Source organism: Macrobrachium rosenbergii, chromosome 19 (assembly GCF_040412425.1).
Source record: "Macrobrachium rosenbergii isolate ZJJX-2024 chromosome 19, ASM4041242v1, whole genome shotgun sequence".
Taxonomy (NCBI): Eukaryota; Metazoa; Arthropoda; class Malacostraca; order Decapoda; family Palaemonidae; genus Macrobrachium; species Macrobrachium rosenbergii.
This window is the reverse complement of record NC_089759.1, coordinates 26,688,351-26,713,578: the sequence shown is the minus strand read 5'-3', so window position 1 is coordinate 26,713,578 and position 25,228 is coordinate 26,688,351. Positions and strand designations below refer to the sequence as shown.

Below are 25,228 nucleotides of genomic sequence, written 5' to 3'. Positions count from 1 at the left end.
ACGTGTCTATGAAATGTTTTACTGTACTGTGGACAAATCCCTACTTTTCCGAGTAAGGGTGTGTCAACCGTTTTCATCATTACCTGTCAGGGCCCTTGGACCTTAATTACCCGCCACTTCCTCAGCCGAATTGTATATATCAGGCTTCACAACTCCACGAGAATATGGAATTTTCTACTTTCCTCTGCGCTTCCTTAATCAATTTACCGGTTTACTTTCAAGAGACAGGTTTGTATAGCCATTTAACAGGAGCAGATTTTTTTTCACTAATTTTCTTGTCTTTGCATAATGATGTAGTGTGGATATTAGTAACAACAAATTCCGCTAAATTCTCTTTGTTATTTTGAGCTTTAAGTTTTAAATACTTAAATAACTATTTACGGACTAAATCTTGAATAGTACTGAAGTATGTTGTCTCCATTTTCTATGGACATATTTTTTTTGCAACAAAGAAACTGCAAAGAAGCATGACGACAAATTGACTTTTTCAATATAATTTTTAAAGTAATCAAAATATTACTTGCTTCTTAAATAAGAGTCCAAACAGTACAGGTAAAATGCAATTTCTAAATGATTTATTGCTTTCTCCATGTATCCTACGTGCAGAACTGTAGAGAAGATTTTAGCACCCGTTCCTAGATTAAATCAATATCACCTTCCAAGCACTAAAAAGAGGTGAGAATGAGAGGACCGAGAGTTATTTATAAACAGTAAATGCTGTCAATCATGAACAGCGAGGCTCAGCTAGTTGCTGAATAAGTCATAGGGGAAAGGGCTTAGCATTCAGGAAGCGATGTGCATTCCACTGTTTTCTTAACGGTTAAATCATTTAATTAATATATTCGGTGTCTTGTGTTTGTGTCTGAGAGAGAGAGAGAGAGAGAGAGAGAGAGAGAGAGAGAGAGAGAGAGAGAGAGAATATCAGAAGCGATAGTCATCATGCTACCTAACAGACAATCTTTCACAGGTGTGCTGGCCCGTCTGTAATCATGAGCACTAGCTAATAACAAGTAGCTTGATCAAGCTGTGACGAGGTCACTGAAAAGTTAATTTGAGACCTCAACATTTATATATATATATATATATATATATATATATATATATATATATATATATATATATATATATGTATATATATATATATTTTTTTTTTTTTTTTTTTTGAGGCAGTAAATCCTATATTTACTTCACCGAACTATATTGACAGACCCAACACCAGCTTGCTGAAATTTAACCCCAAAAGCATTACAGGAATATCCTATCTCTATGCATACCATTATGAAGCCGGCATCAGACAGACTCTGAGAGAATAATAAATGTGAAAGTTCTGACGTAGCCCTTATAAGAGAGGATGATTCTGGGATTACTGAGTTTCTTTTTCATTCAGTTCCCAAGGAAAGGAAACGAATATAAAATTTAGGCCAAAGGCCAAGCGCTGGGACCTATGAGGTCATCCAGCACCGAAAGCGAAACTGAGAGTAGAAAGGTTTTAAAGGTGTAACTGGAAGAAAACCTTGCAGTTGCACTATGAAATAATTGTTAGGAGAAGGTAGAAAGTAATAATAATTAAAAAAAAAAAAAGATTATGAACAGAGGGAAAGTCCCCAAGCTTGAGGTGATACTCTATATGCCTTTCCTCCTTAGAGGAGATGTCTCCAGTGGGATTAATTTTACGTTTCAAAAAATGCTTTTGGGAAGAGGGTGCTAACTTAATATCTTTCTTTCACAGTATATAAATCACTGCTAATATCAACCAGGGTACAGAGGATTTTTCAGGAACTGGACTCATTCGTTTCCTGGTGAAATGAGGTCGTTAACCCACTAAACTACAGTGGAGTATAAATTAACACTTTAGCTTAATATTGACTGTTAGACCAATAAAACACCACAAATACACGCATGAAGCAAAAATCCATCATCCTTTTGATTTGGCTCTTGCGTGACTTCCAATATCACACGGCGCTCATAACAATTACGCTTTGATTGTAACCACACACATACAAGCGCATTAAGTAATCAGTTATATATGAGTGAATACACACCTTACGCACAATCGAACATAATAGTTGGCATTTTATTTTTCTAGTTTTGTTAAATTAAAAAGTGATATTTTTTCCTTTACAACTTCACCAAAAGATAAACTGAAGAGAGAGAGAGAGAGAGAGAGAGAGAGAGAGAGAGAGAGAGAGAGAGAGAGAGAGAGAGAGAGAGAGAGAGAGAGAATTACTTTTCACGAGATTTTAAAGGAAAAGAATTATATATATATATATATATATATATATATATATATATATATATATATATATATACGTGTTAGATTGTTTTATATATTTATCGTGTGTTTTCATCCCTTGAAAGGGTGGCTCCAAAAGGTGCAGGTTTTCTATTTTCAGCAAATCTTTTGAGATGAGGTTGGTAGATCTTAGCCCTAGGGCATTCTCCACCCTGGTTACAACCAATCACAGACGACTTCCTACCAGATACATAATTCAAACCAGAAGGTCCTGTGAAGTTTATATATATATATATATATATATATATACAAACAGTATTTCATAAAAAAAAATCCTCATACTGCCCCAACAATTTGCCCGATGCAAGTGCAAGACTTTACAACAAAGCCTGTCCTTATCTGATAAGATACGTACACAGTTATCAAATGATTACAGGTAAGTGAACCGATAGTATACCGAGTGCATCCGTGCAGTGATCGCCCAGGCATTGGGTTAGGTTGGTAGAATTAATAGTAATACCAGTAATGTAGATTTAAGTCTTTGCAACGGCTCCAAAACGCAATCGTTCGTGGTTCCCATTTTCGCGCTTCCTAGTTTTGCGCCTGTTAAAGAAAACTATGATCGGGTTACACCTATGCATGTTTAGCAATTTAGACAACCAATTTGTGATTTATAAAAAAAAATTCTTAATATACGGAAAAATATCTGTTAGCAATTAGTAGACTAAAACGGCACTTTTAGACCTAGTTCACTTATATCTTCGGAACGCCCTACGTTCTTGAAACAGTGAATATTTACCACTCTTCGTCCAGGTCAAAACAGTGAACTTAGACACAGAATCAGCTGCTGACGTTTTGTAAACGGACATCATAAAACTCCCTGTTAGTTGAATGTTCTCTTAAATGGACTGTTTTACTCTAAAATATAAATAATTATTGGAACCCAGTTATGCCATGTTATACTTTCATTCTTATGCAAGTACATGGTTTTCGCCAACAGTATCAGAGTATCCTATGCATAGGCACATAAACATACGAATGAATAAAATAAGTATTGTATGGATAAACACAAGACAGATCGTCGAAGCCCCTGAGACTGTTTAGTAAAGTAGCCCAAACGTTTAAATTAGGTAAATTAGATTACTTTATGTTAAGCATTACTATGGTTCGGTATCAAACCAGGTGATTAATAAAAGACCGAACTGGACTTTATAGCATTTAGTTATTCCTCTGAGCAACAATTTTGAGGTAAGCCGATAAGATAAATGGAGAGAGAGAGAGAGAGAGAGAGAGAGAGAGAGAGAGAGAGAGAGAGAGAGAGAGAGAGAGAGTAAAGTTCTTCCACTAAACAAGGAATATCCTGCCATAATTTAAATTGCATGCATGTAGGAAGTTAATAAATAAATAGTAACTAGAATTGTTTCAACCAACTGTATTTACCAACTGATACAAAGTTGTAGGCTTAAGAAAATAATTTCTGAATGGAGCGTGAAATGGCTGCTGTTTGAGGATGATAAAATATTAATTAGGCATAGTGAGGCGGATAAAAGTGTCTGTAAGAGAAGAAAATTGAAAGCAAATATGGGTTGAAGTAAGGTTATGTGGGTAAATGGAAACCAGGAATTTGCAGCAATGAATGTTAATATGGATGATGAAAACAGTAGTCCCATGGAACAGATATAATACATGATGGTGAAATGAGAGAAGAGGTGAGTTACAGAACGGATGAAGCAACGGAGGTGTGCTAAAGACTGAATGAAGTGCAGATGTTGATTATTAGTGATTAATTGTTTCCTAGTTTAAGTGGGGTAAGAAAAACTAGAAGGGAAGGAAATGCGGGGGTGCGTTTAAGCAGTAAAAAGGTTCACTTTAATGAAAAGATGGCTCACTGTTTTGAGATGGTGAAGTCATGTGGGGAAACTGGAGGTCGATAGGTTGGTGAAAAGAGCGTACAATTCAGAAGCATTAGGGGGAAGGAGACGAGCAAGATCTAGAAAGTACTAGACGGATAGAGAGGAAAAGGAGCTGGAAAGGAAGTTTCTTAGAAGCCAGGAAGTGCAAATGTGAGCGCATGGTAGAGATGAATTGTTATATATATATATATATATATATATATATATATATATATATATATATATATATATATATACTGCAAAGAGCAAAGGGAAATAATGAAAGACATTAGCCAGTTTCTAGTCCTTTCTTGCATTTAATACACACTTCTTCTGAATCAAGTACTGTACCCTGAAAAAGTGTGTAAATTATATATACACGAAAGTTCTTTCATTATTTCCGTCTGGCTATTGCATACATTATTTAATCACGGGATCCCAGTGATGGTAGTATATATATATATATATATATATATATATATATATATATATATATATATATATATATATATATATATATATATATATACTGTATATATATATACATATATATATATATATATATATATATATATATATATATATATATATATATATATATATATGTGTGTGTGTGTGTGTGTGTGTGTGTGTGTGTGTGTGTGTCTCCTTTAGTATACTCCCAGATCATGTCATTGTTAAATTACAATCTCACTTGTTCTTAGGCCAACCAAAGAAAATACCCTGTTGGTAATTACTCATTAAACGTATGCCGAACACGGTTGCTGGAAGTCGCTCGAACAGAAACTTGACTGTCAGTAGCAGAAAAGCAAGAAGTATTGGGACTATCTCTGGGTTGGTGGGTTAGGGGGTAGGTTATGCGTGGTTGGATGGCGCAATACTATGTGCACCAGCTGAGTCCAAGGCTGGTCCAACTAGACCTGTATCAGTGTATTCTCGTAAAAGTTTTTCTTGTTTGCATCGTTCCAGACGTCTGTTTGCATTGACATTGGTTCTTCCGGTTCAGGTAAACTGTAGGACGTGTTCTCTTTAAGTTTCAGTTTTCAGTGTGACGTTATTATTGCGTACGGTGCTAAAATATCTTAAAACTAAAGATGTTATTCGTTCAAGGGTTTTTTGATTAGTTACCATGACGAAGCTTGTTTACAAAGTTAAAATTGGTGGGTAATTATTTGTGCATCTTAACAAATTTCAGGGTCAAAAGTGAAAAATGGAAGGTCCTGTTGTTGAAGAATTACCTGTGATGAGAAGTCTCTCGCCTTCGACTGTGTTTGGAGAACATGTTGAGGTAGACTACAGCCAAACGCTAATTAAAGATCCAACTAAAGTCGTGGAAATTACTCCCAGTCATTCTTCTCTTCAGTCTCCAACGAAAAAACTGAAACTAAAGAAAAAGTCTCCTGAGGTACGTATGATCTGAAGTGCTCGAATTACCGTTGTATTCTCCTTTTTATTGATGTAATAATTTCCAAATCACCTGGTCGAACAATTACCCGAACGTAACACAGACTTTAAAGTCTGCCAATGTTGTTACATGAACAGTGACGTCATTATCCACCACCCAATGAGCGAGTAGGTGTTACGTCATCGTGTCATGACCAATGGCGTGACAGATTCTACGTTGTGTTGTGATGAGTGAAGTGAACCTTCAGGTGCTGATTCACAAAGTGTTAAAAATCAAGCGTCGAACGAAATACGGAGTTAGAACTTGTCAGAACAACCGTTTCGCCGTCAAGTGCTCAGACGCCGAGATCAGCACGACACTTACGGAAAAGAGACACTTTGTTGCTGAGATCGTGTGTGTCAGGTGTGGCAGGCTAAGCCGCATAGCTTAGGAATCGGTGGTTCCTTTATGTTGAAATGATGGAATTTAACGTTGAAAAGACACTGGGAACTCGTGTTTCGTTATTTTTGGTTGATGGACATGGCCCATTACCGGATATATGGAAGTGCGGCAATGGGGAGGCGTTTCAAATCGACCACCTTGGGTTGCCTTAAGTAGGCCGAGAGCATCTGGCCGACTGTCCTTTGTACTGTAGCTTTCGGTAGTCGGCCTTATGCTTGACCAGCTGTTGAAAAAAGGCTCGAATTCGGGACCAGATTGACCGATTGACATGTTTCAAGTGAATAAAGTTAGCCCCGTGACCTCACCAGTTGTTTCTATTTGTGGAAGTGTCTGGAAGGCTAGGCCTATGAGACGAGTTCCTCAGGTTGCACCATTGTTTACAACGTAGGCTGCCCTATGCAAGACGTTGACAGTTGCCCTAAACAAACTTAACCTATTTTGAGAAAACGAAAGGTCCCATCTTGTTCTTGTGGAATTTGAACGTTTATGCCACCAGTAGATAAGTTTATGATGAAACCCACCGATTGTATCGTAGTTTAGGCCTAGCCTCTCACCGGTAGGCCTAGAAGAATTGGTAGGCCTAGAAGAGTTGGAAGACATGAGTGGATTGTTCACTTGCTATTTCTAGTCATTGTCATCATCAGGTTTAGCTCATCTTATAGGCTATTGTTTGATCTATCAGTTGTGCAGTTTGTAACTTTCTTGAATAACTTGTTCGTCAGTTATATCTGCATGAATAGCCTAGACCTATGTCTTTTTTTTTTTTCATTCATCTCAACTTGTATAGAGGAGTATCATCATTTTTCTATTCAGTTCTTGTGGAAATTATTTTTTTAAATTTGAAACCATTTGTTATATACAGTACAGTATACTACTGGTACATGGATTATTGCCTTGAACTATTAATTGAAGAATCTCAATATACCTTTTAATATTGCAAGAGCTGTCATGCAACTGGAAACATATAGGAGGTGTCATATTTTGAAGTATAGGCAAGCTAATGGCCTATGATTCAGCTTTAAAGATTAGTGAAAAACAAGCAGGCATATTGTAGGCAAATAAATCTTCAAAATGATCTTTATAAAGGTTTTTATCTAAAATCAGTAAACCTTATATATATATATATATATATATATATATATATATATATATATATATATATATATATATATATATATTATATATATATTATATATATATATATATATATATATATATATATATATATATATATATATATATATATATATATATATATATATATATAATTACCAAAGAATATTTTAATCTACTTTTGCAAATCAAAAATTTATTTACAGAAGCAGGAGGCCATTTATTTAAGAGCAGTTAACCCCAAGGATTAACAATACATAAGCAGCACCTCTGTAAAAAGGGCAAATATAAACTGAGGAGCGCACACTCAAAGTACTGTATAGTTTAAACTGAGGGATAGAGCTATGATATTCAATCCAACCTCCTTGAATCTTATGCCAAGTCTTGGAATAGGCTAGTTATCAGTTGTGGATAACCAGATTGGCGTGCTGTCCTCTTAACTGGGTGAGGGACAGTCTTCTCATTTGGTGAAGTCCAATGGGATTTTCAGATACCTGTATCGGAATGTTGGGCAACACACTGTCATTTGGCCCTAGGCATTAATCTTTTATTTGCTCTACGTTATTCAGCTGCATAGGTGAATGTGTTTAGTGTGAGCTGCAGTAGCCAGTAGTAGTGGCCAGTTATGTCTTTTGCAGTTTTTAATCATATAACTATTTACCACTGGGGTTCACTTAATTTTTTCAGTTGATTATTGGTCTCCTTCCACATTTTCCATAGTTTTGTTACTTTTTCTTTGTGCCCTATCAATATAGTAACAGCTTCTCAATCTTGAGTGTTCCCAAGGTAACAAAAATGCTCCACCTTTTTTGTCTTTTTGCCTCAGATTTTTTAAGTATATAATCTATTTACTAAGTTGGTAAAATGATTTTAACCCCTGATCCGACAAATTATCAGGTTAAATGTTGAATTCCAATGCTTCATCAGAGATGCTCATTTGTGTAAAGGTAAAGTTTTCATTGTCATAAGATTTATTGTGTGCTGTCAGAGTATACATTGGAATGAAGCATAGATTAAATATAAAAGGCAAAGTTTTAGCCAAACACTCAGGAAATGCAATTACCCCATGAACAACTGTTATCAAATTATCTAAGTCCAGACTTATGCCATAGAATACATTGGAGACATTAGGTCTTCATTGATAGCCAGTCAGCTACTGTTTAAGCAGACATTAAAAGCTGAAGTAAGACGCAGAATGACATTTGAAATGCCACCTTTTATTCAATTGTTAATACTGTATGTCTCCAGCAAATTTATCTTGTAGGGGGCTAGTGCCATCAATGCACCTCATGTAGTGGACTGTAGACTATACTGAATGGTGTTTGCAGCATCCTGTTAAACTGAGGGGAAGAGGGTGACTGAAAATCCTTGATTAATCCAGGGAAGATATGTTCTGAGTAAATTTTAATGGGAGTTATATGTTTGAGGTGTATCCTGCCATGTTATTGATTCTAAGGTTGAGTAGTTTTATTGTATAACTACCGAAATGTTTCACTCTTTTTACACATCATTGAGCCCCGTAGGGGGGTAGTGCTGTCAGTGCACCTCATGTGGTGCACTGTAGGCATTACTTGAGGTTCTTTGCGGTGTGCCTTCGGCCCCTAGCTGCAACCTCTTTTGTTCCTTTTACTGTACCTCCTTTCATATTCTCTTTCTTCCATCTTACTTTCCACCCTCTCCTAACAATTGATTCATAGTGCATCTACTTGGTTTTCCTTCTGTTTCCCTTCCAAACCTTTTATTATCAATTTCCATTTCAGTGCTGAATGGCATCACAGTTCCCAGTGCTTGGCCTTTGGCCTAAATTCTATAATCAATTCAACATCACTGAAAGTTACCTTTATACAAGATATTGTCCCCTCGTATCGCAGAGATGTTGGGATACATTCTGAGGTAGTCTGTTGTAATAGCCTAAAATTTACCATCTCTTCATATTGGAGTGGCATAATATGATTTGGGCTGCCAAGCTTGTTGTTTTATGAAAATAATATGTCTGTTCTCGTTCTATGCCCTGTGGAGCAGTCAGTCTGTGTTTACTTTCAGTCTTTGAATTTGTTATTGTTGAGTTAATTGAAAATATGTCCTAACTATTTTAATCAGATTTCAAGTAGTGGTGAGATCTTAAATTCAGTCATTTCTTTCTTTCATGGTGAGGAATGCAATCATTTCTTTCATTTGTGGTATGGAATGTCTGTTCTCTCTTCATAGCAATAAAGCAAGTGAGACCTTGAATTCAGACATTTCTTTCGAATTCTTAAATAAAAATTAGCCAACAGAGAAGTGAACTTGTCTGCAGACAGTTATGCTAGTTTTAATGTATATTGTGTTGCAAATTCTACCGTAATGTCATTAAAAATATGTAGTTTTATATGAAAATTTTAAGACCTTTAAAATCCAGGGCTATGTAATTTTTGGCCTTGTAAATATTTAAGAAATGTTAAATAAAGTTTCATAGATGCAAATCTGAGTAGAAATAGGTGAGAAAAGTAGTCTCCCTCAGTAGGAGGACCCGATTGATTAAGTACCGCTAAATACTATACCTGTATACTGTAGTTTTGTAATTCAAGATACCTTCTTATTGCTGATGACTGAGAATTTTTTTATAAAGTAATGGTGGTGTGTAAAAGATGTGAGACTTATTTTACAAGTTTTTATGATCAGTCAAACTAGATTACTAAATTGTCAAAGAAAATTTGAATACAAATACGTAATGTTGTGTAGTGCTTTTTTGGTGAAAAAGTGCATTGTGAAATTTTTCTCAGTAAGTGAATTACAAATTCCAGGTACAGTACTGCAAGTGATCTCAGGACTGTGATAATATTTTAGAAAACTTAAAGTTCATTTGAATGAAAACTTCTTATTTTGACTGTTGATAACGAAAGAAAACTAATTAGAATTTGTGTATTTTGAAAGTGGAACATAATTTATTGGAAAACTGGAACTTATTGCAGATTTACAGTTTAAAAAACTGTATTCCCATTTACTGTGGTTAACTTAAAATTTAATTTTTTGAAGAGTCATAATCTCAGAAAATTCAAAATGTTACTATATGCTCGAAAAAAGTTTTTACGTGACGACCGAATGCTGCAGCTTGTGCTGCTGCTTAGCCTTCTTCGAGGAGATCCTGACAGTCTCCTATTAGGCTCAGATAATGCAAACACACTACATCATTTACCCCATGACCTTATTCTGGGATCTTCCCTCGGTCATGCAAGGCCATCATCCCCATCTTTCCTGAATGCTGACCTTCATCCTAAAAGTTTGGATAGGATGTTAGCAGACTACCAGCGTTCAGTGTTGGAAGATTTACATGCTCTGGGTAGCTATACGTCTTCCCATCATACACACACTGATGTACATGCTTATTTGCTCAATTCGCATTCATCAGTGGCCTCACCTCCTTCAGCTGATACCCCAGAACATCATCATCAAGGCCCAGAAACACTACCAAATATACTGCCTGATCCACCTCCAGAATCTGAAGTACCTGTAACTAATGATTTAACTCCTGAGGTTAGTTCATGGTTGCTGGAGTGTATTTTTATTCGGTGTGGCCTGTTAGTTGATTTTGGTAATAAAATTTTTTTTTTTTGTGTCCTGCACCATGAAAATGTGTCTTATTTTAGCACCCTTTTGGTATGCTGCAGTAAAATTTGAGTAGGGTTTTCAAAATTTAACAAGAAATGCTTTACTGAATTTTTTTTTTTTTTTAGTGTTGTTAAGTGCTAGCAGTAGCATAATTATTAAGCATGCATTTTCCTACCAAGCATTATTTTGTATGATTTTGTATATACAGCACTCTTAAAAGTTATCATTGATATCTTGAAGTTCATTGCTGTTTGTGAATACAATACCTTTTAGTGGATGTTAGTTGAATTGTCTGTTTGTGCCAAGTTTATCTAGGCTATCATTGAGATGGGCTTTTGACTGTAACACAGTACAGTATCTTTAAATACTACCCACTTCAAAGCTCAACATGACAAGTTTTTAAAGTGTTCTTACTGTTCAATGTTTATTATTCTAAGCACCTTGGATAACATACATACAGGCTATTTGACAACTTGGATGCCCTGTCCTAATTTCATGAAATTTTTCAGTTTTGTTATGGTTGTGTGCCCATGTATGTTTTTGTTTTTTACATTAGTAATTTTTAATGTTTATTGCATAGTGTGATTTTGAAATGTGGTTTTTAAGACTTCTGTAGTACAGTACAGTGATATGTATGATGGTTCTGTTGGTGCTCCATCATGGAAATGTGGACTGATGGTTTGGACACAACTGGATATCACAAAATGATAGATATGAGATATGCAGTTAACAGCCTCTTGAGAGTCAAAGATACTAAAGATACCCAAGGCTGCTTGTGTTCAAGATAGCAAGAAAAGAACCTCAGAAAATTAAATTGCTTTGATGGACAGAGTTCCTCCACAGACCCAGCTAATGTACTAAGAATACTGTACATAGCATTCATATGTAGAGACAAACAAACTATAGTCCTTTCCTTTCCTAATGCCAACGGGAAATGAAGGTTAACTAAAGCTTTAGCTGTTCTTGGGTATTGTACACAAACAAGGTGAGGTCCTTGTGATGTGTTGCTAGTAAGCAGTGCTTCATTTTCTGACATGGATATTTTGCTTATAGGTACAGCACAGTAGCCTTAGAATATATTAGCTTGTACAGTATAAACATATTAGCTTGTACAGTATAAACAACTGTAGTTAGATACTGGTTTGTATATATTCAGTTCATTTTATGGTTATGAAAAGTTCTTATTTTTTTGCAGTTATCTCTTTTTGGTAATTATTCATGTTACATAACCAGTAAATGTAGTTTTCTTCAGGTAAATTCGGGTGTATTCTGACATCATTTTGAGAGGTATTGACACCCTTAATGGTGGATGTTAGGAATGAGAAAGTTCATCACACGTCAGGCTGGTTGCTACATTTTCAGCCTTTTAAGTCTGATGCTTACTTGGCCCACCCCAGCAGTCACCTAAGTGAAAGATTTATTGAACTAAACATCATCCTGAGACACCCATGCCTTGTTGCTGGAAGTTATATATATTCAGTTCTGATAGCTGATTTTCTTGAGTAGTGGATTCCAGAAATTCTTTGCTCTGTTATATAAACTGGCTGAGGCCCAGGCTCATGATTGTTAGTCATGGTATGGTGATACAGAGTTTAAAGGACGCAGGTTGCTGATGATCTGTATCTTGAACATCATTCCGGTTGTTCATATATTTGCAAAGAGCTTAGAAATACTTGGAGACTATATTCATGGTCCTGACATCATCACTTGATGGACCCAAATGAACTAGCCTAATTATGGCAACCAGCTTGTAAAACACAACGCTTGCAACCATGCTCCATATCTTCATCGATAGTTAGTGTGATTATGAGTCAGCCATTTTTACACTAATAGAAATATTGTACGGAATGTTTTTGTACCTGGTAAATATATCATTTTGAATTTTAAACTTCGTAATTTCATTTGCTGGTTCTACCCTGGTAATTTCTATGTGGACACTGTTTTGTATACAGGTATGTATGAACACAGTGTGAAGGGAGGTTGTACATTTTGTTTAACCTATTTTAATTGGTTGATTATTGTTATTTTTTTTGTTTACCTTTATGTCATGGTTATATGGCCTCTAACTTCATTAAGGTACTAAATTTCTTATTCCTTAGCTGAGCCAAATTAACTGAATTTCTTTACGCTAGTCTGCCAAGACAAAGAGTTACGGAGTTGTTCAGGATAGTAACTTCTTGACAAAAATATGTTCTAAAGAATCACTATTGGGCAATCTGACTAGTTGTTACTGGCAACCATATAGCCTATCATCATGTGATTCGAGTGACTTGCTGTCTTTGACGATATAACATGTGGTTTGGCGGAGAACTTTTAAGCTAATTGTTCAGATGGTTGTGGGTTGAATGATAAGCTGAATTTGATGATGATTGCTATTGGCTAAGGATAGATATCATAAGACCAGTTTTTCTTGCATATCAGAAAATGGAAGTTTAATTAAAAGTTTGTTTAAACAATAGAAATATAACAAGCTTCTTTTAAGTTTAGGCATTAAAAAAACTAAATCTTAATACGAAATTGATGACAAGGATTTTAAAATCAAGATAAACTAGAAGTAATTGTAGGATGATCGTTACTTCACATTGATAATTACAATGTTAACTATTCAGTTGACTGATTTTCATTTATCTAACAAGTGTGTTATTTGCTAAAGGTTGGCTGTGTGTGTGTGGCTGTTTGTCAGGAGCTTAATGTGGGATGTAGCGAATTGAATAGAACGTCTGGGTATGTTAGCTTGCAAGATATTCATATCCATCAAACAAGTACCTTTTACAGTTTGACAGCCACCAAATCACTTGCAATAAAAAGTTATTAGTCGTCTTTTTTACTCATTTACATATTTAGTTCTAAAACTAAAGTACAATAGTGTACAGTAATAAGAAAAAAATCAAAATGACACATCCTTGTGATTTGCTGGAGAAATCCTGTGATAGCTATCCTTAAGGTCAGTCTCTTGGTACATTAAAGAAAGCAGTTATTAATACTGTATTTTCTCTTCTTTAAAAGTGAAAGCAAGTCACATTTTGATGTAAGTGGAAACTAATGAATAAAAAGATGGGAACACTAGGCAATTACATCATGTGTAGTATTTTACTGTGACAGATGTCAGTATTAAAGTGCTCTGCCAAGAATTGATGAAATGTTTTCATTAGAATTGAGAATTTTAAAATGTCCTGATGATACTTGGTAGAGTGACCATGGGCATCAAACAGCCGACGAGCAGATGTGGTTTATTAGCTGCCCCACAGTTTCATATAGACTGGAATGAGCCAGACTTGGAGCTTGGGTTGCATCATTCTTTGTGCCATGAGAATTCCCCCAAAAACCAAACTGATTATTCTTGGGAAATGCAAGCTTTGGCACTAGATCCTCTGAAATTTCAGATGCCTTTGTCCAGAGGGGAAAATCCTTGCGATATTTCACTATAGTTTGTTCTAGAAGCCATATGCTGTTCCAAGTCTTTGTCTTCATATTAATATTTTTTCAAGTGTTAGTCAAGAAATTAGTTCTTTCCACTGTCTCCTATCAAATGCACGCTGTCTAAATTCCCATCTGGTCTCAGTAATCATGCGTATTATCTGTACTACTTTTCCATGCTTTTCATGACATTTCTACTGGTCTTTGTGTTGCTCTTTCTGTTCTGACAAATAGTTTTTCAAACTTATTCTCTTCACATGTCCAAACCGTCATCTGGATGCTGCATCTTTCTGCAACTTCCTTATTCCTCCCAGTGTTATCCAGTCAGGAAGACTTAACATGTTTTAGTTGCACCTGTTCAGAATCTAATTTATATATTTTTTGTGTAAGTGACTGTGTCCCAAGTCTTTAACAAAGAAAAACAGTTAAGAAATTTAAAGCCAGATTTTTAGAATTGGATAATTGAATGCATTCTAAATACAGTACAAGGAAATACACTATGCACTATTAGATCCAAATTGGAAAATGGAGTTGTAAGTACTATTTGGTAACAAATTTCTCAACACTATCCCTATTTAGTGCAGAACTGATAGCTTTAGCCTCAGCTAAGGATGAATGAAATGCCATTAATAAAAATTTATAAAGTACTTTGGATTCACTGAATAAATCCAATACAGTATATAGATGTCCTGTAGAAGTGAGACTGATTCATTATTAGAAGTACGCTAATATGTATATAAAGTATTTAAGATCCCCCCTTTTTGGTAAGTGAATAATAAAGTTGCATTTTAAGTTAACTGCGGGACTTCCCTCTTCTTTTCCATAATAAGAAGCAAAGCATTGGCCTCAGCCTAGTTGGTCTTCGTTTCATAGACTGTCAATTGTGGAACAATTTCTGGTGCCTTGCCCAGATATTTTTATCAGTGACAGAAATACCTCTAGTGTGTTACTGATGTTCTCTCTCATTTTAAAAGATTTATTCTTTCAACACATCGTCTAATATGCTTAAAGTTTTTGATATTGAAGTACATTTCAACAGTAAGGTATACTGAGGGATTTCCTGTGTACCTGTGCCAAAAGGTTGTGCACTCATTCCCACGTGGTTTGTGTTTGGGTATATGCATGATGCATTAAAGTCCACAAAGTTATTCTTTAAAGCATGACAGCAGTTAAAAGATGTGTGCATATGAATACAGGTAGTCCCTGGGTTAAGATGGGCTCAGCTTATGATGTTCTGAGCTTACAACGCTCTTCAAATATATTCATCAAAAGTTATTTCCTTGGTTACAATGCATGTTCCGGGTTTATGACACTGATCCGACAGAAGAACTCTGGCTCTGAAAGGGCAGAATGGTCAAAATTTGGAGGTTTTTTATGAAAAAGTTAAAAATGAAGTTTACATTTTTTACAAGACATCCAAATGATTAAAAGTAAGGTTTTCTTACAATTTTTGACAATATTTCGGGTTACAACGATTTTTGGCTTCTGACACGGTGTAGGAACGGAACCCCCATCATAAACCGGGGACTGCCTCTACTCACAAAAGGAAATGAAGAGAAGAACCATATAAGAATAAGAGAAAGCAACAAGAATGATATTTGACAGATTGAGGCAAAGATACTTATCTGATGCTGTAATTTCCTCTGGTAACTAGGAGAGAAATTGACGGGCCAAAAATCTTCTGCACCGTGTTATTGCACCCATTTCTTAAAACAAGTGATGTACTTTATTCTAATGTTATTTCTGAAATGTACATGTAATAAAGTAATTTCCCTTCTGAAATACTATACAGTATTCAAAATTTTTATCTTTTAGATAGCGTGTCAGTTTTTATACTGTGAACACAGTCTTTTATAAAATATGGCTTCTCACAATTCAGGAGATTGTGTATTGACCTGCAAAAATCATGAACATCATTTCCTCCTGCTGTTTGATACCAGAAAACATTTGATTAAAAGACTTTTCTGGCTTTTTGGTCTTACTGAGAGACAAGGAGAAATACAAATAGTGTATAAGCACGCCTTCCATGTCATCTGAGAACCATGGTAACCTCTGCACTGACTTGAGATAGAACGAATCAGTGTTTGGTGTTATAGCGAGGGTGTTTTCATACCCCTCATTTATGAGACAACGTACAATACCTAGTTTGTTTTGGAAATCTCATATACAGGTACATTCTTGACTGTCATTGTATTAGTGTAGTTGTTGAAGCAAGTATGAATGGCTTTCTCATCTGTTGAATGTGTGCAACATAATAATATAACTGGCTGAAGGCCAATGTCAGGGTTAAGTTTGTATTATATTTTTAATATGTGTGGTATCTTGCAATAGTCCTTTGTAAGTGGGTCATGGTAATGCCACTGCATAATTACTTTCACCCACCCACTTCTTTGGTTCTTATGCCTCAGTATGATCAACAGCTGTTGCTGACATCAGGTCATTTGAAGTCCTGCTGCTGAGCTGTTTCAATTCAGTCAATGTTCAGAGCATGAAAACTCCTCCTCCTGGCTGGCCTTCTTCATCTATCTTATCCTCCCTTAGCAGCTGTGGTACTCTGTCCTCTCACCATAGGAGTGAGCCAAAGATGTGGTAATCAGTTGTTGGCTCAGTTCCTGGTCTTGAAAAACCCCTCAAGTGTCTACTGTGCAATGCCCTGGTTGAGTCTTTACTTCAGCTGGAGGAGCACTGTCTTGAGTTTGTGATCTCTTGATTACCAGTCTTTGTCGCGACCACTGTTCTGAGAGTCTCCCTGACTGAAACTTGAATACCAAGTGGAATTGTTGCATGACTCACTGGTTGAGCAATCAGGAGATGGTGGGTTTCTATAGTAAGAAACACCATAAGAGGAGGAATTACAGGGCATGAATCATTAGGAATGTCAGTTTCTTGGCCAAGTTAGGAATATTCACATACCATGGACAGTTGCAGGATGAGGCTTATCAATAACATAAAGATAGGAGGTGGTACAAATCTAGAGATGGGGGCATCCAGGCTTATGGGGGTGGGCAGTGCCGTTGGAGGAAGATTAAGATAATGGTGGTAACTAAAAGCAGATTGCTGAGCAATAGGTTTTTGACTACCGAGAAAATTTTTAAAATCTCTCTCCATGAAAGTTACATGGTATTCAAGGTTGGGTGCTTGGTCATACTTCAGGAAAATAGGCTGAGAGCAAGGCAGTTGAAGAAGTTGCAGTAGGTATTAATTTATTATGTTGTGCTTGACATGTCTGCAAAGAACTTCACCCAGTGATTGCTGTTTTCTCCATTTTGTGTATTTGATAGCTCTCATCATTTTGCTTTCCAAACTGTGGATTTGCTCTTTTGCTGTTGGGCCAAATGATGGAATACCCCATCCTGGAATAAGAGAGAGGGAGTTTGAGGGTTGATCCACTTTTCATCTATCAAGACTGATGGTATTGCTTGCTGCAGTGTCATGGTTTGGTTTTTTCATATTGTCACAGGTCTTAATTTAGGCTTTACAGAAGTCCTAAGCATGCCCTGAGTTGAGATATCATGGGAGACCAAAGTTCAGTGCAAAGCACTACCACTTATCAACTTTGCAAACCCAACAAACTCACGCATCTAATGAGGATAACATTTTTTGGCCTTGCCATATAAGATAAAGAAATCTTTAAGGTCAATATTAAAGAACTAATCCTGTCACTTGGGCTAATTTGTGGTGGCATACTGAAAGTAGATCCAGTACAGTAAACAATATTCTGAAAGTTACAAACAGACAGCATCTCTTGACCAATTCTTCTTCTTCTTTTTCTTCTTCTCAAACAGACAACATATCTTGACCCATTCTTCTTCTTCTTCTTCTTCTTCTTCTTCTTCTTCTTCTTCTTCTTCTTCTTCTTCTTCTTCTTCTTCTTCTTCTTCTGGTTGCGGTTTTTAATGAGCCTGCTCCAGCTGCTTCAATCTTGAATGGCCCATTTCCTAAGTGGTCTTGGCAGATATTTTATGGACAGATGCCTGTCATGACTTCAACCTTCCTGACTTATCAGGACTTTGGACTGGTACTGAGTAGAGCTGGCTCCTCTCCCCATAATATGTTTATGCAGCTTGCAAACAAACTGTATTAGTAGATACAGTAGTAGATGTGTTCAAATAAAGGATAAAACAGTTCATTACATACACAGATCTCCACGCCCCTAAAAAATTTGATAAATTTTAATTAACCAAAATTTACAAATAAACACTGTAAATCACCTAGGCTATTCCAATAACAATGAAATTGAAAATGCTTGAACTAATATTTAAATTAAGAGTGCGGAACAAACTAAATGTAGCTCCCGACAAACACACACACACACACATAAGAATTAAGATAAAAATGTGTAAGTACTGTATAGTATGCAAAATTAAGGAAAACTGATCACTCAGATAATTTCTGGTAAGAGAATACACCAAACTGAAGGAAAAAGCAGGTACAGTCAATGAACAATTCTTAGAGGTTACGATACTCAGAAATTCAAGATGGAATGTGTGGAATGCTGATTTCCACAATCAATTACTAGAAAAGATTCGCTGTAGGTAAAGAGAGAGGAAAGTAAGCGTGAGGAAAAGTTAGCAAAAATGTAAAAACTAACACAGTCTGGCATCTGGGAGGGCTACAGTGAGAAACTGTTGAAGCTTTGGAGTTGCCCAGCAGAATTATGGATTATGATTAGCCTCAGATGAGAGCACAGTATAGGGTATTTGCAGTAGAGATACCTTTTTCCTGAGAGAACAGGTTGTGTAGTTGTCAATTCTTATGGAAATAAGAATTCTTAGGGAATAAGAATTCTTATCGAAATAAGGTATCTTATGAGGAATGGGGTTGTAGGAACAAAAATCAAGGAAAGTAAGTCAGAATTTTGGGTTATCTAACTCTAAAATCTTTCAAGAATTGCATTTGAGAAAAATAATTTTTTTATTAAAACAAACCCTTCTACGTAGAACTGTAAGAGTTATTGGAACTGTATTTTAGCTAGATTACCAAATACTGTACAGTAATAGTAATGATTAATAATAATAGATAATACTGATAATCCATATCCTCGCATCACTCTCTGGGATTTATAATACCCAATTTTGCAAAATTCAATACCCGTGTCAGCATTTCTGACAATTTTGGTCTTCAGATTAACTATAGGCAATTAATTTCAGATATACAGTGCATTATATAGTACTAGAGTATCAGGCAGATATCCCACATAGAGTTTTTGAAATCTCCGCCCCTTCCTACCTTCAATATATTCAGCATTACAGTTGGGTGCTTATAAAGTTTTGTTAGATTAAATTAGCATTTCGTAACTTAGAGATCATTCTTTTACCTCATTTAATTTGGTCATTTCAAACACCAGTATGTCTTGCAACTGTAACAAGATACCAGTACTGGTGTACATGTACTAGGGTACTAACACCTTCCTTATGTATGCACAGTACTTGTAGGAAGATATACCAATAGCTAATTACCCAAATTCCAGTTGAGTTTCTTCATAACCAACAATACTTATGCCCATAAGCTGTGGTCTGTTTACCATGACATAAATACATTTTCAGAAAACGTCATGATGACACAGAAACTGGGTTGTATAACTAACAGAAATGTTGCTGTTTTTGTGTGTGATGATGATGATTATATATATGTAAACTTATTGGATTACAGTATATTGGTTGTGGTTCAGTAATTAGCCAATTTGTCTTATATGATTGGAAAGTAATTCTGAATTATGTAAGTAAGGGTTACTTTAGGAATAAGTTACTCAGACTGATGGGTGTCGGTAGATCTTGCCAGATCGTCTTTAATATTTGTACAATGTTGAGTATTTTAAGGAATTTTTGTCTTGACCTTTCATACTGATCCTTATATTTGCCTCTCTTTTTATTTTGTAGGATTTGGCACTCATTGAAGCTTTGTGGAAGCAAGATGTTGACCTGGGTGTTCCACGGGAAGTATTTGATGAGGACAGTCTTATGGAAACATTTTCTGGTCATGACACCAAGGACAAAGACCATGGTAAAGAGGTAGGTTTCATGCCTGATTACTTTCTGTTATGTTGTACATAAAGTTATAGTGAAAATATTCTTAATTTGTTTTTTTATATATTTTTTTAGCTTAACTCTAATCTTACTCTACACATCTTAGAACAGAGTATGTTTATCCAGCATCCCAACATATGGTAGTAAATACAGTAGGTGTGTTCATACAAAGTGCAAACCAATCCATTACAAATACTTTTTTGTCTTCCTGTGTCAATGTTTTAAGCAATTATTGAGGCTCCTTACATTCTACCTTTTCTCCCAGTCTTTCATGCCACACATTAGTTGATATAAGCATATTTTATCTCCTAATTAAACTTGTTTATATCCATTTTCTGTACCAGTTGGTTGCTAGTACAGTGTATTGGCTAGTGTGGGGTCTGTGCTGGGGAGTTTAGGAAACCTGGCTGACGTTCACCTGACTACCCTTGAGTTAGTGGAGAACATGAAACAAGTAACTTGAAAGTATTGCCCTAGTCTCCTACAAAATAGCTTACCATATTTTTTATGTGTGTGTGTTAGTCAAACTTGTTACTTAACTTATGCATTTCAGTATCATCCCATTACAAAGAGATGGTTATTCTTAAAATCTGAGCTCTCAATTCCTTGTTTCAGCACATTGATTGGATGGTTTTAGTTCCAGTATTAATACTTAATCATATTTCATTTTCATACAGCACTCATCTTCATCTTTTGATAAAAAATATTATGCATTTTCATTTGTATCTGGTGGTAACAGGAGGTAGTCTTGTTTTGACAACTGTGCTGTTAAGAGCAGAGAACTTGTTGGGCAGTTGATGGCATCTATTTTAGAGATTTTCAGGGTGGGAGTATTAACAAGGCCTCATATACCCATGAAACCTGGAAAAAATTTGTGACGCTTGATGACTCGGACCTTCAGGACCTGAAAGTGGTGTTAATAACCACTTTACCTCAGGTCACAAATCTGAAGATAGTGTGTGATGAGTTGATGCCATTAGATAATTAAGAAAGACTCGACTCCTGCATAAATTGTTACCTGTTGTAATGTGATAGAACTGCAACTGATGTGTCAGCAATGTCATGGAGAAAGTAGGTTATATCAAAAGTAAGGATATTTCCTACTTCAGCAGAAAAAATGTCATCATTTGTGTCAATTCTGAAACTGTTGTATATGCATTACCTTATATGAATATGAGGTAATGAAATATAGAAGGATGTCAAGCCCCAAGCCACACATTAGGTATGGTAGAGCTTTGATATGTGATCAAGATTTGTTTAGATATATTGAAAAGGAGAGTTCTGGTATGCATAGTAGGATTGCATGGGTAGAAAGATCTAAAAGTACCTTTCCTGATTTGCATTGGGAATAAAAATTTACCAATCATTTCCTTTAATATGCAGTACTGAAGTTATTTCAAGTTTAGCCATCCATTGGAGTTTTATAAGAACTTGAAAATGGATGTCAGTGTTTTGCATGTGACCATGGACAGTGCTTACTTAAAGACCAGAAGGGTAGTGATAAAGTTTTGCTGAATACACTAAAAAGAAGAAACTCATAAAATCAGATGATAAACCTTTAAGCAGTTAACATGGAAAGAGATTGTGTAAAAAGGAAAATAATATTGCAGAGGTCATAATACAAAGCAAAAAAAGAAAAAAAGCAAAATATTCTTCTACCAGTTTCACTGCCAGAGAGTACCAGACCTTTTGAGGCTGGTGCCAAGCATAGGCAAGGAGTTTGGTCTTGTGGGACAGGGATCAGTGCTGGCGTTTGGTTGTGTTTGGATGATTTGCTATCTCTTCAACATGCGTATCTAAGAAAATTTATTATGTTTGTTACAGGTCTCTCTTTCCTGAATTAAGGAACAGCTGTCTGTAGAAGACAAGGTTATTTGTATTTAGTAGGCCAGACCTGTGAGAGTTGGGAACTTGGACTATGTGATCTTTATGAGTGATACAAGCATTTTTAGAGACCACTGTGTCGTATTTCTAGACTACAGTATTTTAGATCTTGCTTGAAGGATTTCTCTTTAAATGAGAAAGAAACCTAAGAGCAGTGTAAATATTTTTAGTGCTGAAAGGATCATGCAAGTTTTTTTTTAGTACACATGAATCAAGTACCTCTGTAACTAATTATAGGAAAAGAGGAAGATTTTCATCCTATCTCTATGGAAGGCAAACCAATTGCAAAAAAGGGTCTATGTTAAGATGTCGTTACCCCTCAGGAAGGGATTCTGAAAAACCAAACCAAAAGGAATAAATAGTACAACAAACAAATTATGTATTCCTAATCCAACAAACAGGAATGTAGCCAGGAAGAAAAATTAAAAGGCATAGCCTCCTTCGGTTTGACTTTTGATGTTGCTTTTAGTGGTGAACAGCTGAAAACTCATGGTAAGGGTTTAAATATAGATGTCAATTGCTTTCTTCTTCCCATTGACAGTTTCACCGCCAAATACTCCCTGAAGTGTTTCAGCAACTTTTAAAATGTTCTTTAGATTATTTTTACTATGGTATCTTCCAGCACCATAGAATCTTTACAGTCTTTCAGCCATTGTATAGTTATTCAAGCTATATTCCAAGTTATAAAGAATCACCACACATTTGCCTAGAGAATGAAAGTATAAGCCCAAGCTTGATGCTGGTTTGACTAAAATGTACGAGTCACCGTGGCTACAATCTGTGATTAATAGTTTGTTGCTAACTAATACTCCACCAGATTTTGCTTATATTGATAATGAACTCAGGGATACAGCACTGTCTAGTGTTTGTAATTACTTAAATGTCATTGCTGTAAACTGTATTCATGCTGTTAATTTTTTTTAAAATATTGTTAGCCACAATAGTTTTATGTATGGTATATGTGTTAGGTTTTTTATAGGCGATAAGTTTTAATTTAGTTGCACAGATTGAAAAATTAAGAATTTTTTAATTGCAGCCAAAAGGTGACACCGAGTTTGATGACAAATCAAGTGATGGGGCTTGGTTGCAGTTCAATTTTACTGTTGATTCAGAAACAGGTAAGTGTAGTACTTATATGAACTTGTTTTAGTTGTTTGTCATTTTTACTTTTTTTTAGTATTATACATGAAGAAAGTAATGCTGCATATCATGTACATGGTAAATGTTTGATCATAGAAGATTCAGTTTGATGAGGTAATGAAAGTCTGAGAATGATTGCACAGTAGTTGTGATAATGCAAAGTAATTACAGTAAGTGGAATACACATGGGAGTAACTGAGTTTGGTGTGTGTATTTATCTGAGGCAACATTCTGAAAAGAAACTGACTATAATATTGGTATACAGTATGTGTAAAGGGAGTTTTGAGAAAGTGAGAAAGAGGACTCACTTTGAAATGGTAAGGTTTTTCTGGATTTAGGCAGAGGAGATATTGTGGGTTTAAAGTGCTTGTCACAGAATTGTTTGCATGGGCATAAAAAAAGGTGTATGGGTGAAATGGAAGTTATGTTATATGGGGGATAATGACAATTTATTGCATATAGTATTTTGTAATTTTTCAAGAACATCTTGAAAATTTTTTTTATGAAAGTGAAACTTGTAAAATTATAAAATATGTTGAGAAGGGTTACTGTTTAGTTGAAGTGAAAGTCCTCTTTAGAATTAATCCGCAGACAAAGGTGTGTTATGTTCTTCAGAGTTTTACTGCATTTGTAATTGGAAAATCATTGCCTTAAATTGCCTTTGCTTTGTGGTTGATAGTGGGTAGCTGTTTATTCAGAAGGTGGTGAGAGATTTCCCTCAGGCAAGATTAAACTAACCTCTCATCCTCCCTGATAAGTGTTTGCTTAGCAGGCTTGACATCTTCATAAGCACCCGCTCATTTCTTGTTGCTTTTTCACATTTTGTGAAGTATTTTCGTCCCCTTTATACCTCATGTTCATGAATTCTTCATTTAGACCATTTGCATTTCAATATATGTTGAATTTATTATAAAGTATAGCTTAGCCTTGTACTGTAAACTGGTTGCTTCCTAGCTAAATCCCATTCTCTTTTTATGTCATGTTGGACCTCACTCTGTGGTATGCTTACCAAAATGAAGTAAGTAATTTCTTACTTTCCTCTCATGGTTCATCAGTGAAAAAAATGGTGAGATAAAGGCGACTGATGTTTTATCTCGTGAGAAATCAAACAGTTATCATACTATGGTACTTTTGCTTTTAATTTAAGTCTTATTCAAGTGTTTTGTGTGAAGTCTTTACTTTGACTACCTTTTGAAGCTCAGAAACTGTCCAAGTTTCCTGAGCTTTTGACATTTTTTTGCAGTTCAGAAACTGTTCAGAGGCAAAAAATATACCTGTATAACCTTTTGAAAGAGATCCTCTTGTGTTGTCAGTATAGGCAGGATCAGTTTAGCAGTTCTTCCATGTGTCATATTAGTCTTGGCCAGACCCCCTGTGACCACCTGTGCAAAAATTGTATCTTAAAGTACAGTAATAATAGATTCTCCTGAATTAAGGGAATCAATGTAGTGGATGTTTCATGTCTTGGTCACAATCTCAGTGGTTTGAATGTCAGATTTTGTTCAGAAACTTGTCAGATAAAAGAGAGAAACAAGGATGTCCATAAATGTTCATCCCCCACTCAGCCTGCATTCACTTACATCACCTCTCCCTCCCTTCTTCCAGCTTGTCTAATCTTGCAAAAAAAAAAAACCTTATTTGTGGAAAGTTAGTTCAAAGGCCTGAAGAACAGGATGTCTTCTCTTATTCTGTGTTTTCCTTTTTAACTGTGCTCTGGTTTAGATGGTGTTCCTGTTCCTCCTTTTCCTCCCTTAGCCTAGCCATGTACAAACTTGCCTCATACATTTCCCTCTCTGGTCACTCATTTCAGTCATTCTCTGCTCCCTAAATCTCATTCTTTACACTATTAGGTAAACATTTAGATTGGCCACACTTTCTCTTTCTTACTATGCTTTAAGTCTTGATCTGGCTGAAGTTTATTTTCAGATTGTAGCAGAGTATCCCTTTCTTGGCACCTGCTTTGATGCAAAGACATGTGCTTTTTAAAAAAACTGTTTGTACATTTAAACTAGCAATGCTGTAGTTCTGTCTTTATCCCCTCTGATTGTGTGCAGATATATCTGTTGTAGATGAAGCTTCATTATGAATA

The 25,228-nt window shown here is 35.7% G+C and overlaps 1 protein-coding gene across 7 annotated transcripts in view; it reads left to right on the top strand.

Moving 5' to 3' along the window:
• The first annotated feature begins 2,683 nt into the window (after positions 1 to 2,683).
• The window catches only part of cnc (cap-n-collar), a 455,033-nt gene continuing 432,488 nt past the window's right edge, over positions 2,684 to 25,228 (top strand). The window contains exons 1-5 of one of the 7 annotated variants that reach the window (XM_067121345.1): positions 5,022 to 5,131; positions 5,321 to 5,530; positions 9,868 to 10,597; positions 19,969 to 20,100; positions 23,036 to 23,117. In XM_067121345.1, the coding sequence (XP_066977446.1) occupies positions 10,124 to 10,597; positions 19,969 to 20,100; positions 23,036 to 23,117 (688 nt within the window). In that variant the 5' untranslated portion in view covers positions 5,022 to 5,131; positions 5,321 to 5,530; positions 9,868 to 10,123. Of the gene's footprint in view, positions 2,731 to 4,927; positions 5,132 to 5,320; positions 5,531 to 5,689; positions 5,933 to 9,867; positions 10,598 to 19,968; positions 20,101 to 23,035; positions 23,118 to 25,228 lie in introns of those variants that run through there. The other 6 variants (XM_067121352.1, XM_067121351.1, XM_067121347.1 and 3 more) reach the window with 6 other exon arrangements.